Genomic DNA, 15113 nt, shown 5'->3' with positions numbered 1-15113 from the left:
TTCCAGTTATTTGCTCATCCCATCTCAATCCGATTCGCCATACTTCCTTCCTTGAGAATCATCAAGAAATGCGATATGAGACCGAGCTGGTCAAAAACTGTCATTATGATGCGAAGCAATTCTCGCTTGGTTGGAGCTCGACTCCCATCAAATAGCGCAGCATCGAAACGACGATAGTAGATCTTGAACATGAAACAATCCGTCGAAGTGTTCCACCACATCCCCAAAACTTTCTCCGTCGCCATCTCTGCTGATAAGTTTAGATTCTTCTCTTCAGAAGGTTCTTCGTTCAAGGCTTTCAGAACTCTACAGGAGTTGGAAGTCCAATTCCGTATTTCAAAGCCCCCATGGGCGTGGATGAATTTCACGGCCTTCGCAAGTTCTATGGCTTCTTCTTCCGTCTCAGTGCTTGCAAGCATATCGTCCACATAGTGGTTATTAATTATAGCGACGGCTGCTGCTGGATACTCTGCTTCGAAACGCTGAGCGTTATGATTTTTCACGAACTGTGCCGTGGTTGGCGATGAACGTGCTCCAAAAATCATGACTTCAACGACGAACGTGCTCGGCTCTTGCTGTTCAGTACCATCCCACCACAGAAAGAGTTGATAGAACTGATCGGTGGGTCGAATTCCTATCTGGAGAAACATCTCGCGAATATCTCCACATATAGCGATACGATGTTCTCGGAATTGTAGCAGAACTGATACCAAAGAGGTCATCATATACGGCCCTGTGAGCAAAACGGAGTTGAGGCATACTCCATGCACGGAAGTGGCTGCATCCCACACGACCCTGATTTTACCAGGTTTGTTGGGATTTATCACCGGGAAAGTGGGAAGATACCATGTCTGGCCCTGTTTATGAACGAGTTCCTCTGGGTTAACCTTCCTTACATAACCTTTGGTTTGGTATTCTGCCAACGTATCAGTGAAGGCACGCTTAAGATCATCGTCTCTTTAAAGACGCCTTTGGAGACAGTTTAGCCTTTGAATGGCCATCGGACGGCTGTCAGGCAGACGGATAGTATCGAAACGTCTGAGAAGGCCCGTTTCGTACTTCCTTTCAGCGACTCGTGTGAAAGATTTCAACAACGATAGCGCCCTTTCATCGTCCTGACATCAGAGAACTCACCGGCGACATGATTCCCAAGCTATCTAGGCTAAAGTACTGTTTAACTTCTTGATGAATTCGATCGTCGCTCTGCAGATTACACGCACAAATGTAGTAAGTGTACTTCCCGTCGGCAGCTGACCCCTGCGACGAACAGCCTCCGAAAATCGTCTAGCCCAGGTGAGTTTTTACAGCAATGGGATCACCCAACTTTCCTTCACGACAACGTCGAACCAAGGAAACGTTGGCATGTTTCAAACCAATTAGAATTCTAGGCCTCACGAGATTGTAAGACTCAACTTGAATCCCTTCCAGGTGTTTGTACTTTTTCTTCAACTCATCGACGTTTAAGCTCTGCAGTGGTAGTTCAAGTGCGTCGACCGTTCGTACGTCAGTAAGGTCAAATATTTCCCCTTTCGATCCGGATATTCCGACATCCACCTTCCGCGATTTTTCTTCGAAGCGATGTTCCTCCTGTCCACTTAAGACACAGCGGTTTCGACTCTCCTGACAGCTCTAGGTCACAGGCAATTTGTTCGTCTAACAGCGTCAACTCGGATTCATCGTCCAGAAAGGCGTAGCACTCCACCTGCTTGCTCGGCCCAAACAGTGTTACCGGCAAGTAGCGGAACAATTCCAGAGCAGTTTCCATTTGATGAGTGTTAACACTCCGTTCCTCGTTCGATTTCGTTTGAAAGGAACTCTTTTCCCTCTCATTCGGTACAACGAGGTACTTGTGTAGAAGTGCATTGTGCTTGAACGTCACCGATGGCGATTCTACGTGTGTGTTGACAAAGGCTTCACCTTGGCGCTTCCCACGGGTGTCTTGTACATAGCTAAAGGATTTTCGAGGTTCTGCGACAATGCTGGCATCTTCTGCTATCGAGTAAATCCAGTCGGAAAATGCAACCAAATTCGGCTTTCTCAGTGTCTTGCTATGCCTCGCCCAGTCTAGCTTTATCGCAGGAGGAAGTTTGCTGACGAGTTCCTGCATTAGCGTTACGTCACGCATGTACTCTCTCCTCCCACATGCGTCGATAGTAGAACGTAGATTCTGAACAGCGAGGGCATAGTCCACGAGTTTCTCAATGGAATCTGATCTAACTTGTGCCATGGCTAGAATTTTTTCCCGTAGAGAACCGATAATCATGTGCGGCTGCCCAAATCTGAGTTTTAGCCGCTTATTGCTTTCGATACCGTTGACGGATGCATCAGGAAACTTCGCACTGTTACAAAGGCTTCATCCTTCAGGCAATTCCGGAGGCGGATCATGTTCTCCTCATCCCTATAGCCGCACATCGTTGTCGTGCTTTCGTATGTCGATATAAACATCGGCCACTCTTCGGGATTCCCACTAAATCGGGGAAGATCACATGATATTACCTGCCGTGCAGCGACCTGTTCACGTTACGCTCAGCCGTTCATCTGAGAGTGATGTTTACTTTGGCTGGAGGTTTTATGCGACATTTTTGTACTGGCGTTGACTGTCGCTTTGGAACGAAGGGTTCGTGGTGATCATCGCTTTCGTCGTCATCGTCGCTTTCGGCTTGCTCCTCCTCTTCGGAATCGGAGCTTCCATCTCGCTCCGCGTCACCCCCAGATTGTGCGTGTTTCATTTCAGAGTTTGCATTGATTTGTTCAACGAATCTGATGCCACAGATTTAGATTTTGTTGATTTATTCACCTTCTCAATTTTCGCAGACTTTTCCCCATCCATAAAATGTTGTGATTTCTCCCGATCAGCTACTTCTTTGCTCTGAGGATGACCCTTAAGACTCGAACTCTTCACCATTTTCTTATGTTTTCTTGATTTCGTTTTCTTAGCACTTGCAACTGCTAGATTGGCTTTCTTCACTGCACTTCTGGTGTTCCTTTTGGTCGTCTTCATCTTCTGCTGGTTTGTCGCCGCGGTCTCGCATTTCGAACAAATCCATTCGTAGTCTTCGACGTCCTCCGTCACTCCAGCACAATCGAAATGAGTCCAACCTTCACAACAGTCGCATTGGACCATCCGGCTGTTATCAGCAGTCTGACACAAATCACAACTCCGTTCCTTCATGGGGGCGAGCTGCTGAGGGGCTTTCGGTGATTTCTTCTCAACCCCTGGCTTTTCCGTGCTTGTTGTAGCCTTGCTGGATATAGGAGTAGTAAGTTTGGCTGAGTCGGACATCCTCTCCAAGTAAACGATATTAAAAAATGTTACTTTTCGCCGATGGAGAAGAATAAAGATGTTCCGAGATTTCAAATAATGTATATTTTAATATCCTGTGAGATACAATATATATAAGTTTCGTTCACAATTTAAATGTTATGTGACTTAAGTTTAGTTTTTTTCTTCTCCGGTTTATTTCCTTCCTTGACTCCTATATTTAATTACTGCTAGTTCTATGTATGAAATTAATATTCCGTAGTTATAGGTTTTAATTAGCAAAATTTTAATTCTTTTTACCTTTTGTTCGGTTCGTAGGATATAAGAATTTTAGGTTAAGCTCAAATAATAGTCTTAGTTAATATATAAGTTATCAACACAGTCAACCAATCTTCAGTATCGACCAACGCCAACATTACTTATCAGCAGGAGACAGAGCAAACATCACGCATCAATGTTCTAGCGCTTAAGTAAACACTTAAGCATAAATAACGCCATGTGGTAAATGCGACCGACGAACAATTATGCAGCCACAGATAAGGACTCGAGTCGACACCATAAAACGGTTAAACATTCTTTCTGAGAAGAAGGAAGAAGGGAAACATAGAGATAGGCAGATAGGGTAGATTATAAGCTAGCTTTGTACATGAAATAGAAAATAAAGATCAGTCTTGTCGTAACCTTAACAGGAGCAACATAGCTCACTAGTTTTAGTTTTCATTATCCGAAATTCTTTCGTTATTTAACTGGCGCAGTCGGTAGGATAGTGTTTTAAGTGTTCGCGAAACGTTAGTTTAATTTCAGCAATTGCGCCTGCGCGAACGAATATCGTGTAGTGGTGATTAATCTGACGAAACCGGACGCAACACTAGTTCCAGCTCTAAAAATCGTAAGTAACAAAATTTTTCTTTTTTCTAACTCATAAATCGGATCGGCGCTTTACTGAAACAAATAAAAGCCCGTCCCCGAAAACAAAAATTAAAGCAAGTACTAATTCAGAGTGGCGAGGCCCTACCCGAGGTAACCGGACCACTGTATATCACAAGAAACACACAAAGCTAACATAAAACAAAAATAAATTAAATTATCGAATTACAATTAAAATTCTAACCCTGAAAAAAGGTGATAGTGATTAGATAGTGATTTAATAGTGAAAAATGAACCCTGAATTGGCAGGTTTCACAATTCCTGTAAATACCCAGGATAGTGACTGCATTGCTCAAACGAACGAAATGTTCTGCAATGCAGAAAAAGTGCTGAAGGCGATGCAAACGCCTCAAGCCATAAATAATTTGCCATCCTTCGACGGGAATCCCGTCAAATTACATTCATTTATAAGGTCAGTAGAAAATTTACTACCTTTCTTAAATATTATGAAAGACACACCTTTCGAAGAGATCTGGCTGCAATCTATTCGTGCAAAGATCACAGGAGACGCAGACCAAGCTCTAGAAATATATGGCACTCCGCTTAAATGGAGCGAAATTAAGGCAAACTTGATTGCCTATTACAGTGACAAGCGCGATGCTGTCACACTCACAAGGGAGCTATTCCAACTCCAACAAACGGGCACCCTAGAAGAATTCTATGGGTCAGTCCAACAAATTTTATCGCTCTTAATTAACAACACGAGCATCTCAACAGCAGACACGAGCTTGCGAGAAGACCGTATAAAAACACATCAGGAAAATGCGTTGCAAGTTTTTCTAGCAGGGCTTAAAGAACCAATAGGGGGCAATGTTAGAGCCCGACAACTGTCAAAATTGAAAGAAGCATTTGACGCCTGCGTGGAAGAAAGAAATTTCCAAAACAGACATGGATTAAACAAAACTGAACATTATCGACCCGCTAAAATATTTCCACTGGCACCGCAACTTCCCCCGAAAACAAGATACACAAATAATCAAATTAGGAATCCACAATTTTTCACTACACGTTCCCACCAATCACGATCAATTCCACGTTTCCCACAACAACAATACCACCAACAACATTTTCAACAAATTTCCCCAAAATATTTCCACCACAATAGCAATAACATCCCTCCGCAAAATGTTTTTGCCCCTAGACCGATACAAGTGTCAAAACCCATTCCCATGGAAGTTGATCCTTCCATAAGATCAAGGCACGTTAATTACATGAATAGGCCAAAACAACCGTTCAATTATTCACACAGATCAATAAATTGCCATGAGGGAACAGAACTGTACGACCCTCATTATGCAAATGATTCATTTAATTTTCACCAATACTATGAATCGGCACCTAGCACGTCTAGAGAACCACAGTTATCAATTACACCTAACACATCTAGAGAACCACTAGCACTATTGAAAAATGACAATGAAGAAAATGACGAACTAAATTTTCACCTAGTAGAGGAATCGAAAACAAAGGATTAAACAATTTTCTTCCATATATAAAACTCTCTACGAATAAAGGATCCTTGAAGTTTCTGATAGATACAGGGGCTAATAAAAACTACATTAGCCCAAAACACGTCAACTTAGACAAATGTCACTTCACACAAACAGTGAATATTAAGAACATTTATGGCTCACATTCCGTGGATAGATTTGTCAACTTTAACCCGTTTCCAAGCGTAAAAAATGCAAGCAACCAAATATTCTACATTTTCGATTTCCATAATTATTTTGATGGTCTAATAGGATATGAAACATTACGCTCATTGAAAGCTGACATTTTAACGGCGGAGAATGAACTCAAATTTCCTTCAAATATAATAAAAATGTACCGAAAATATCCTGAGTCTGTAACAATACACATGAATTCGAATGAAACAAAAATTGTACATCTCCCAACCAATGAATCCAGCGGCGAATTCTATCTAGAGCATGATGTTTTAATCTCACCAGACATAATGATACCTTCTGGAATATACAAATGCTCAGAAAATCGCGTCTTCGTAACAGTAACTAACCTATCAGATAAACCAGTAAAAATTAACACAGCGCAACCTCTAATAGTAGAAGTGAATAACTTTTCACTAACCACGCCCGAAGAAACGTTGGATGTTCTCAAATCAAACATTTTCAACCAAATCAGACTAGACCATTTAAACCAAGAAGAGAAAATTAAAATAATTAAATTAGTCGCGGATTACACAAACATATTTTATACGGAAGGACAGAAGTTAACCTTCACTAGTGCTATCAAACATAGGATCACAACAACAGACGATGTTCCTATTCACACAAAATCATACCGTTACCCTTTTTGCCATAAAGAAGAAGTTCAACGGCAGGTTTCGAAAATGCTCGAACAAGGAATAATTCGACCTTCGATCAGCCCATGGACTTCTCCCGTTTGGATAGTCCCAAAAAAATTGGATGCATCCGGACAGAAGAAATGGCGGATTGTAATAGATTATCGAAAATTGAATGATAAAACGATTGATGATCGTTACCCCATCCCTAACATCACTGATATTCTAGATAAATTAGGTCGCTGTATGTACTTTACTACTTTGGACCTCGCATCTGGATTCCATCAGATCGAACTAGACAAAAATGATATCGAAAAAACCGCGTTTAGTGTCGAAAACGGGCATTACGAGTTCTTAAGGATGCCTTTCGGTTTAAAAAACGCCCCATCTACGTTCCAGCGTGTAATGGATAATATTTTAAGGGAGCATATTGGTTCCAGATGTTTAGTATATATGGATGACATAATCGTGTTCTCTACAAGCCTACAAGAGCATCTGGATAATCTGAGGAAAATTTTTGAAACACTACAAAAATACAATATGAAAATCCAACTTGATAAAAGTGAATTTCTTCATAAAGAAGTTGCATTCCTTGGCCACATCGTAACACGTGATGGAGTTAAGCCTAATCCAGAAAAACTCGGAGTTATCAGAGAGTGGCCACTACCAAAGAACGAAAAAGAGTTGCGTGGTTTTCTCGGAATATTAGGATATTATCGCAAGTTTATTCGGGACTTCGCAAAAATATCAAAACCGCTTACTCAGTCGTTGAGAAAAGGAGAAAAAATTGATCACAATAAAGATTTCGTAGATGCTTTTGAGCGATGTAAAAACATCCTCACATCAAGCGATATCCTGCAATACCCTGACTTTGAAAAACCTTTTGTTTTGACAACAGATGCCTCTAACTATGCCGTAGGCGCTGTTTTGTCTCAAGGACAAATTGGTAGCGACAAACCAATCGCGTTTGCCTCCAGAACACTTAATAAAACGGAAGAAAACTACTCCGCCATTGAGAAAGAATTGTTGGCTATTGTGTGGGCTTGTAAATATTTCAGACCGTACCTCTACGGACGAAAATTCACACTCTATACAGACCATAAACCTCTGACATATAGTCTGAACTTAAAAGACTCCAACAGCAGGCTTATACATTGGCGCCTCTATTTAGAAGAATTTGACTTTGAGATAAAATATAGACCTGGAAAACAGAATATAGTAGCGGATAGTCTCTCCAGGATGCGTCAGGAAATAAACCATAATGACGCTGAAGTTAGTACCTGTGAAACTTCAGTGAAGTTAGTAAGCGATGAAACCTCTTCTTCAGACGATGCTACAATGCACTCCGCCGACACCGACGATTCAGCATTTATCCCATGCACCGAATCGCCGTTAAATAGTTTTAGTAACCAAATAATTCTGAAATTGGGAACGGAAGAAGAGGAAACACTCGAAGAAATATTTCCGCGTGTGTACAGACGAACCATAATGAAATCAAATTTCAACGTCCCTTATCTCACCAAACTCTTCAAAGAGTTCATAGATCCTAAACGATCAAACTGTATATTATGCCCAGAAAATCTGATCCAAACAATCCAAATTTTTTATAAAAATTACTTTAGTAGAGGGAAACCATTTAAAATATTTATTACTCAAAAATGTTTAACTGATTTGAAGACCGCTGAAGAACAAAACCTAATAATAGAACAAACACACGAAAGTGGACATCGAGGTATATGGGAAAACAACAGGCAGATTTCCAATCGATATTACTTTCCGAAAATGAAACGTAAGATACAACAGTTCATTAGGCTTTGTCGCACATGCAACAAAAACAAATACGAGAGACATCCGTATAAAATTAAACTGGGATCTACGCCAAATCCTGCAAAGCCTCTAGAAATAGTACACTTAGATTTATTTATCCATAAACCTAATATATTTCTATCCTTTTTAGATAAATTTTCGCGATACGCATCGATAATCCCAATTAAATCCAGAAACATCCACGACGTGAGAAAGGGGTTAACAAAATACTTTTCACTGTATGGTACTCCAAAATTGATAATCTCAGACAATGAACCTGCACTCAGGTCCATCGAAATCAGAGCCCTCTTGGAAAATTTAAATATCGAGATTCATTTCACTCCACCCAACCATAGCATAAGTAACGGTACGGTAGAAAGATTTCACTCAACTCTAGGGGAAATTTTTCGTTGTACAAAACCAAGTTACATCGACCTAAGTGATAAAGAAATATATCGAATCGCATGCACTACCTATAACAATACAGTACACTCAACAACTAAATTCAAACCTCGCGAAATATTCTATGGACTCAGAGAAGGAGAAGAAAGGCATCTCGATATGAACAAAATTCTAGAGAACAGAAACAAGCTCTATGAAGACGTTATGCTTCAGTCAAATAAAACAAAAGAATACAATTTGGAATACCATAATAAGAAAAGAGAAGACCCACCAACGTTACAGGAAGAAAGCATCGTATACAACAAAATACAAGGCATCCGAAACAAAGCAAAAGAAAAATATCTTCCAGTCAGAGTTATCCGGGATAAAAACAAAACCTTCCTAGATCACTCCGGCCGAGAGATTCACAAAGAAAACATCCGACGAAACTAATAATCAAATGAAATTATTTTCCTAATCATTTCAGTATGGCGTGGATACCATTCCTGTATTCGGCCTTTGCCATCGCATTCCTGTCAATGTATCTACCAAAATCGATTGCATTTCCGCAACAAACATCCATACAACTCTACGACCTCAGCAACAATCCCGGCCTCGTGACATTGAGCCTGAACGAAGGAAGAATAAAGACAGGATCACACAAAATATTCCATGTAATCGAATTAAAAAGTTTCGAGCCAACCTTTCACAAACTAGAGAAAATTATTGAAGGCCTTACCATATTTAATCTAAAAGAAACTACAGACCTTGTTAATCTAAAATATAACTCAATCAAGAACACATATAACAACCTTATCCCAAAACAAAGAAACAAAAGAGGTTTAATCAACATCCTAGGAAGCACCATAAAATTAATAACAGGCAATCTAGACAACAATGATCTAATCGAAATCAACAATCAGTTGGAAACATTATTCAAAAACGAAGAAACAATTGTTACACAAAACAACGAACAAATAAAAATCAATAAACAAATTGAAATCAAAATGAATAGAATAATCAAAAAGGTTAACGAGCAACAAGATATTTTAGTGAAAAACCTAATAAAATCAAGAGACGCTTATGTAAACAATAAAGGCTATGCAGAACAGGCTACAATCATTAAAGAAGTCATGAACCTGAATATGGCACTAGATTTATTACGAGAACAAATACAAAATATTTTTGAAAGCATTCAACTAGCAAAAGCAAAGGTTATCCATTTGAACGTACTGACACCAGAGGAACTAAATGAAGCGACCACAATTTTAAGAAACAGCAACATTACAATCAACACATTCGACCAAACCTACGAGTACCTTGATCTAGCAGTAATACACAAAGATACGAAAATAATATTTGTGATTTCAGTCCCAAATCTCAAACCATCCACATTTACACATATCATCATGGAACCGATACCCAAGGAAGGAAAAATCCTGAAACTGCCAACGAACAGAGCACTCTTCAATGAATTAGAAACATACCTCATTAAAAACGATTGCCAGGAAATTGGAGAGGAAACCCTATGTAACAAAAACCAACTAGAAGACGTTTCCCAAGACAACTGTTACTCCAAAATTCTCAGAGGAGTCTCGGGCAGCTGCGATTATACAGAAGACAGGTACACCCAAGAAACGAAGAAAATAAGCAGTAACCATCTGCTAATCAGAGGAAACGCCACACTAATGCAAACAAACTGTGGGCTACCTTCCAGATACATTTCTGGATCAATGATCATCTACTTTCGCAACTGTACAGTCACAATTAACGGCACGCAGTTTAGTAATGTAGAATATTATCATGAAGATCCACCACTACTCATCCCACTCTACGGAATCCAAATATTCTCAAATAACACCGAAGCAACTCTGACATTGAAAAAACTAGACGAAATTCATCTACAAACCAGAGAACATCTGGTGTTATTAAACAGAAGACACCTCTCACTCACCCTCGGGACAGGAGTTCCAGCAATAATTATTTCATCATTTCTTGCAATCTATCTGTTGAGGAATCGTTTGAAAACTCTCTTCAGATCCACAACCAAGGAGAGTGCAGAACCCAGTGTACCGAGACGGTCCACTCTTGAAGAGGGAGCAGTTATCAACACAGTCAACCAATCTTCAGTATCGACCAACGCCAACATTACTTATCAGCAGGAGACAGAGCAAACATCACGCATCAATGTTCTAGCGCTTAAGTAAACACTTAAGCATAAATAACGCCATGTGGTAAATGCGACCGACGAACAATTATGCAGCCACAGATAAGGACTCGAGTCGACACCATAAAACGGTTAAACATTCTTTCTGAGAAGAAGGAAGAAGGGAAACATAGAGATAGGCAGATAGGGTAGATTATAAGCTAGCTTTGTACATGAAATAGAAAATAAAGATCAGTCTTGTCGTAACCTTAACAGGAGCAACATAGCTCACTAGTTTTAGTTTTCATTATCCGAAATTCTTTCGTTATTTAACTTATAATCTATAATAGAATTTTAAATTTTCATTACAATAGGCGTAAGATTTTAATTTGTTTTCCTTACTGTGATAAGCTCAATAAATTTAAGAAATTATTTTAACTTTAGCAACAAATTTTAGGATAATTAATTTAGTTTCACTGCACTGTACGTTCTACGCATGGAATTCACCTCTATTCATTTTATGATAAAACAAATAGACCTTTGTTCGCCCATCCATCCGTCATTCTCCGGCATGGGCGTGCGGCTTTGACTGGTGGCTCTGATATCTGAGGAGCGACACAACACCGAGGGGTTGTGACACCGCCTGCGAATGACGGATCTCGATAATGGCATGTCCTTATAAGAACCTGAAATTATCTTGATAATAGCATGTCCGTATAAGAACCTGAATTTATTGAGACTTAGGGCCGTTTTCTTCACCTGCCCCGCTTAACGCGTTAAACCTGGCTTACGGTAAGCCTCGCTTAACGTTAAGCCGCACATTTAAGCGAGGCTTAAAAAATTACATTTCTTCACCCCGGTTTAGCAATCTGAGAGGCTCGCTTACCGTAAGCCGCGCTTAGGTATATTTCCCGTTTGGTCGCCCTATTTTTCCATTTGACCTGTCACTTTAAGCCGACGATGATTGTTTTGATGTGATACGCAATCGAGAAATTCGACATTGATCATTAATGAGGGCCAATTTCGTAAATGTAATAAATGATTTTCATGGATTTTCCATGTTGTTATGTTTTTTTTTTACTTTACTCATCAATTCTATGCAACAGCATGTGTTTTTCTTTTCACAGTAATGATGAATGTTTCCTTGAGAATTACATATTTCTCAACACGTAACACCAGGAAACAGTCATTTTTATAAATAAGACTTTGGCTCTTATGAGATAGTGTCAGTAGTAGAAGAATTGAATCTATTTTTCTGTTTTTAACAACTCGTTGGGACTTTGAACAAAAAGGTAAAGTAAAATGACGCCGAAACTCGGAGACAAAAAGCGAGTCCGCTCGATTAATTTCACAGATGCGGAAGAAGAATTGCTGCTGAGATTAGCATTGAATAGAAAAGACGTAATTGAATGCAAGGTCAGCGACGTTAAAAGGAACGACGATAAAGTTCGCATGTGGGAGGAAATCACTAGAGAGTTCAATACGAGCTGCCTCAATACGGTAAGTATAATAGTACTTCGTGTGCTATTCACAAGTAAATTTGCGTTTCTTCGTTACGCACGATTTTAGTTTGAGCAATCTGTAAATTTTGAATATACTTCGAATGCGAGCCAGACCTTTTTAAGGCCCAAGCACAATGACAGCGACAGAGTGACACAGTGGTAGCGCGGCAAACCAGATTTTATTCATCGTTCAGTGGCGTAGCCAGAAATTCGGTCTAGGGAGGATTTGTGTCGAACAAATTTTAAAAAGAGGATGTAAATGAAAATTTTAGGCTCTGGGGGAGGTTTTGACCTTAAGCCCCTCCCCCTGGATACACTACTGATCAAATCAAAGTAGGATTGATGTTATCTAAAACTAATTCAACTTGATTCAACTCTCATTGATATTGGGCTGCCGAAACTGTCCCTGTTATTATGCGTGGGCATTCAAAGCATTATGATATTTATGATCGGGTTATGGCTCTATCAATACAAATATTTTTTTTTATCAATTTTATCAAACAGGTGAGAACGCTGACAGTACTCAAAAAGAAATATGAAAATATAAAAAAGAACATCCGTCAGGCGGTTTCAAAGGAGACATTATCGCGTAGAGCCACTGGTGGCGGTCGAGGCCCTGAAGAATGGCGGCCAAAATCAGAAGCGATGGCTGAGCTACGAGAAGTAATCGCGTTGTCTGTCGATGGACTTCAATCTCTTTGCGACGATGATGATGATGAAGAAACCGTTGCTGCTGCGCCAAAAGAATCCACAACATTGATTGAGCCCGAGATAGATTCTCAGATAGAGCCTCATGCTGAAGTGGAAGCAGCAACGAGCGATGGTTATGAGGTTGAATATCTAGATGACGATTCTAGATCTGCTATCAACAATGAGGTTGCATGTGATAAAGTGATCGAAAGTGATCACATTGAAGGATCAACCGGTGATGATCGAGATCAACTAGCGAGTCCCAGCAAAAGTACGAGTTCTGTCCCAAAATCTGGTGATACATGGGACAAATACAGCCCCGCTATGCTCAAACGGCCGAAAAGTAATCTCCTTCAGGCAAAATCGAAGCGCCAGAAGACCATTGAGCAGGACCTTAAAAAGAAAATTTTAGAACGCAATGAAGAGATGATGGAGGAGGTTCATCGTCTCGATGTCCAAAAACGAAGAACTGATTTGGAATCGGCTCACATCAATCTTCAAACCGACAAAATAAAGCTACAAATGGAGCAGCTTCGTTATCAGCATATGAGGGAGGAGCATGCGCTTCGGATTAAATTGTTGAACAATTCCATCGGAAATAATACGGAAACAACCACGAACAGTTCTGGTTCAATAAGTGACTGAATCAGGTATATACCTACTAATAATAAACGATGACAACAATTAAAGTTTGATGTATATGAATATAAACACAAGTCTTTTATTTACGTAAGATCCTTTTACAGTTGAGCAAAATAGTTTTGAACCAAGTGATCGCGAACACAACCTGCATCATTTATCTCTGTGTTTGACGCGTTCGGAACCACTGTTGCAGCTAACATTTCTTCAAATCCTTCTATCTCTGGTGGTGGAACCTCCTCTTTGGCATCGATTGCTATATTATGTAACACTGCACATGCAACAATTATTAGCTGTACTGTAGAAATTATCACACGCATTCCCAAAGAAAGTACTGGAAATCGTCGCTTCCAAACACCATATGATCGCTCCACAACATTACGAGTACGGATTTGACTTTCGTTATACAAATTTTCGGCTGCGGTTTCACATCTAAGAAACGGTGTTGCCAGATATTTTGTATTACGATACCCGGAATCGCCTACGATTATAAAGTGTCCATAATCTCCTCGCTCAAGCTGCATCTTCAGTGAAGAGTTATTAAAGATGTGTTGGTCGTGGGATGCTCCAGGCCACCTTGCGACAATATTCAAAATTTTCAAATTTGCAGAGCTGACTGTTTGCACGTTTATCGAAAACCATGATTTTCGATTTCTGTAGTTTTCGGCATGATCACCACCAGGTGATTGTATTTTGACGTGCGTACAATCAATTGAAGCAATTGTTCGAGGAAATTTTGCGATTGAGTAAAACTCACGACTTGCTGCATGTAGTTCATGCTGCGTTTTCGGCATCTTGATAAACCGCGACCGTTATTGAGCTAACGCAAAAGATACACGACGAATGATACGACACACAGAAGAAATGCAAATACCAGCAAAATCAGCGACGGCTATCTGCACCGACCCTAGTGCGTAGAATCGAAGAGCCACCAATAATTGTACTAATGGCTGAATATAACGCGATCTGCAAAACATAAATACAAAGGATGTAAGAATTATATCTTTCAGATACGCTGCAATACAGGTTATATTTTCTACCTTGTCTCATCGATTTCTAAAGAAGGTTGTATGATATCCAGTATCATCATGACCGTACTCTTCTGAAGACGAAATTTCATAAAGAAATCCAGATCGTCCCAATTATCAATATTTATTCGAACACGCATTTTATATTGACGACGTGCTAATAGTAATTCGCCGTATTGTTCACTATTTTCTTCATCATCATCTAAAAATCTCCAATAATATGTATCCCAAACACAATTACGATAACAAGACATTTTGTATAAAATCGTTTTTAATACTAGTTGAATGGCTGAAAAAATATCTGCTACTACTACCAAAGCACAACAGTGAAGAAAAGCAAAAACTGAAAATCGACCGCTTAACGGCGTTAAGCGGTCATAGACCACCGCTTAAGATAAGCGACGCTTAGCCTAAGCCAGGCTTTATTAAACCC

The 15113-nt window shown here is 39.8% G+C and overlaps 1 protein-coding gene across 1 annotated transcript; it reads left to right on the top strand.

Moving 5' to 3' along the window:
- Window positions 1-11998: 11998 nt before the first annotated feature.
- On the top strand, window positions 11999-14506 carry LOC129776490 (uncharacterized). The gene is made up of 2 exons (XM_055782166.1): window positions 11999-12321; window positions 12391-14506. Exon 2 carries the CDS (start codon window positions 12738-12740, stop codon window positions 13656-13658), a length of 921 nt encoding a protein of 306 aa, XP_055638141.1. The 5' UTR covers window positions 11999-12321; window positions 12391-12737; the 3' UTR covers window positions 13659-14506.
- Window positions 14507-15113: the final 607 nt, after the last annotated feature.

This window comes from Toxorhynchites rutilus, chromosome 3 (genome assembly GCF_029784135.1).
Source record: "Toxorhynchites rutilus septentrionalis strain SRP chromosome 3, ASM2978413v1, whole genome shotgun sequence".
NCBI classification, from domain to species: Eukaryota; Metazoa; Arthropoda; class Insecta; order Diptera; family Culicidae; genus Toxorhynchites; species Toxorhynchites rutilus.
This window is presented reverse-complemented; position numbering and strand designations above follow the sequence as displayed.

Coding starts and splice junctions, on each gene's coding strand:
- LOC129776490 (XM_055782166.1), top strand. CDS start 12,738: ATGCGTGGGCATTCAAAGCATTATGATATTTATGATCGGGTTATGGCT.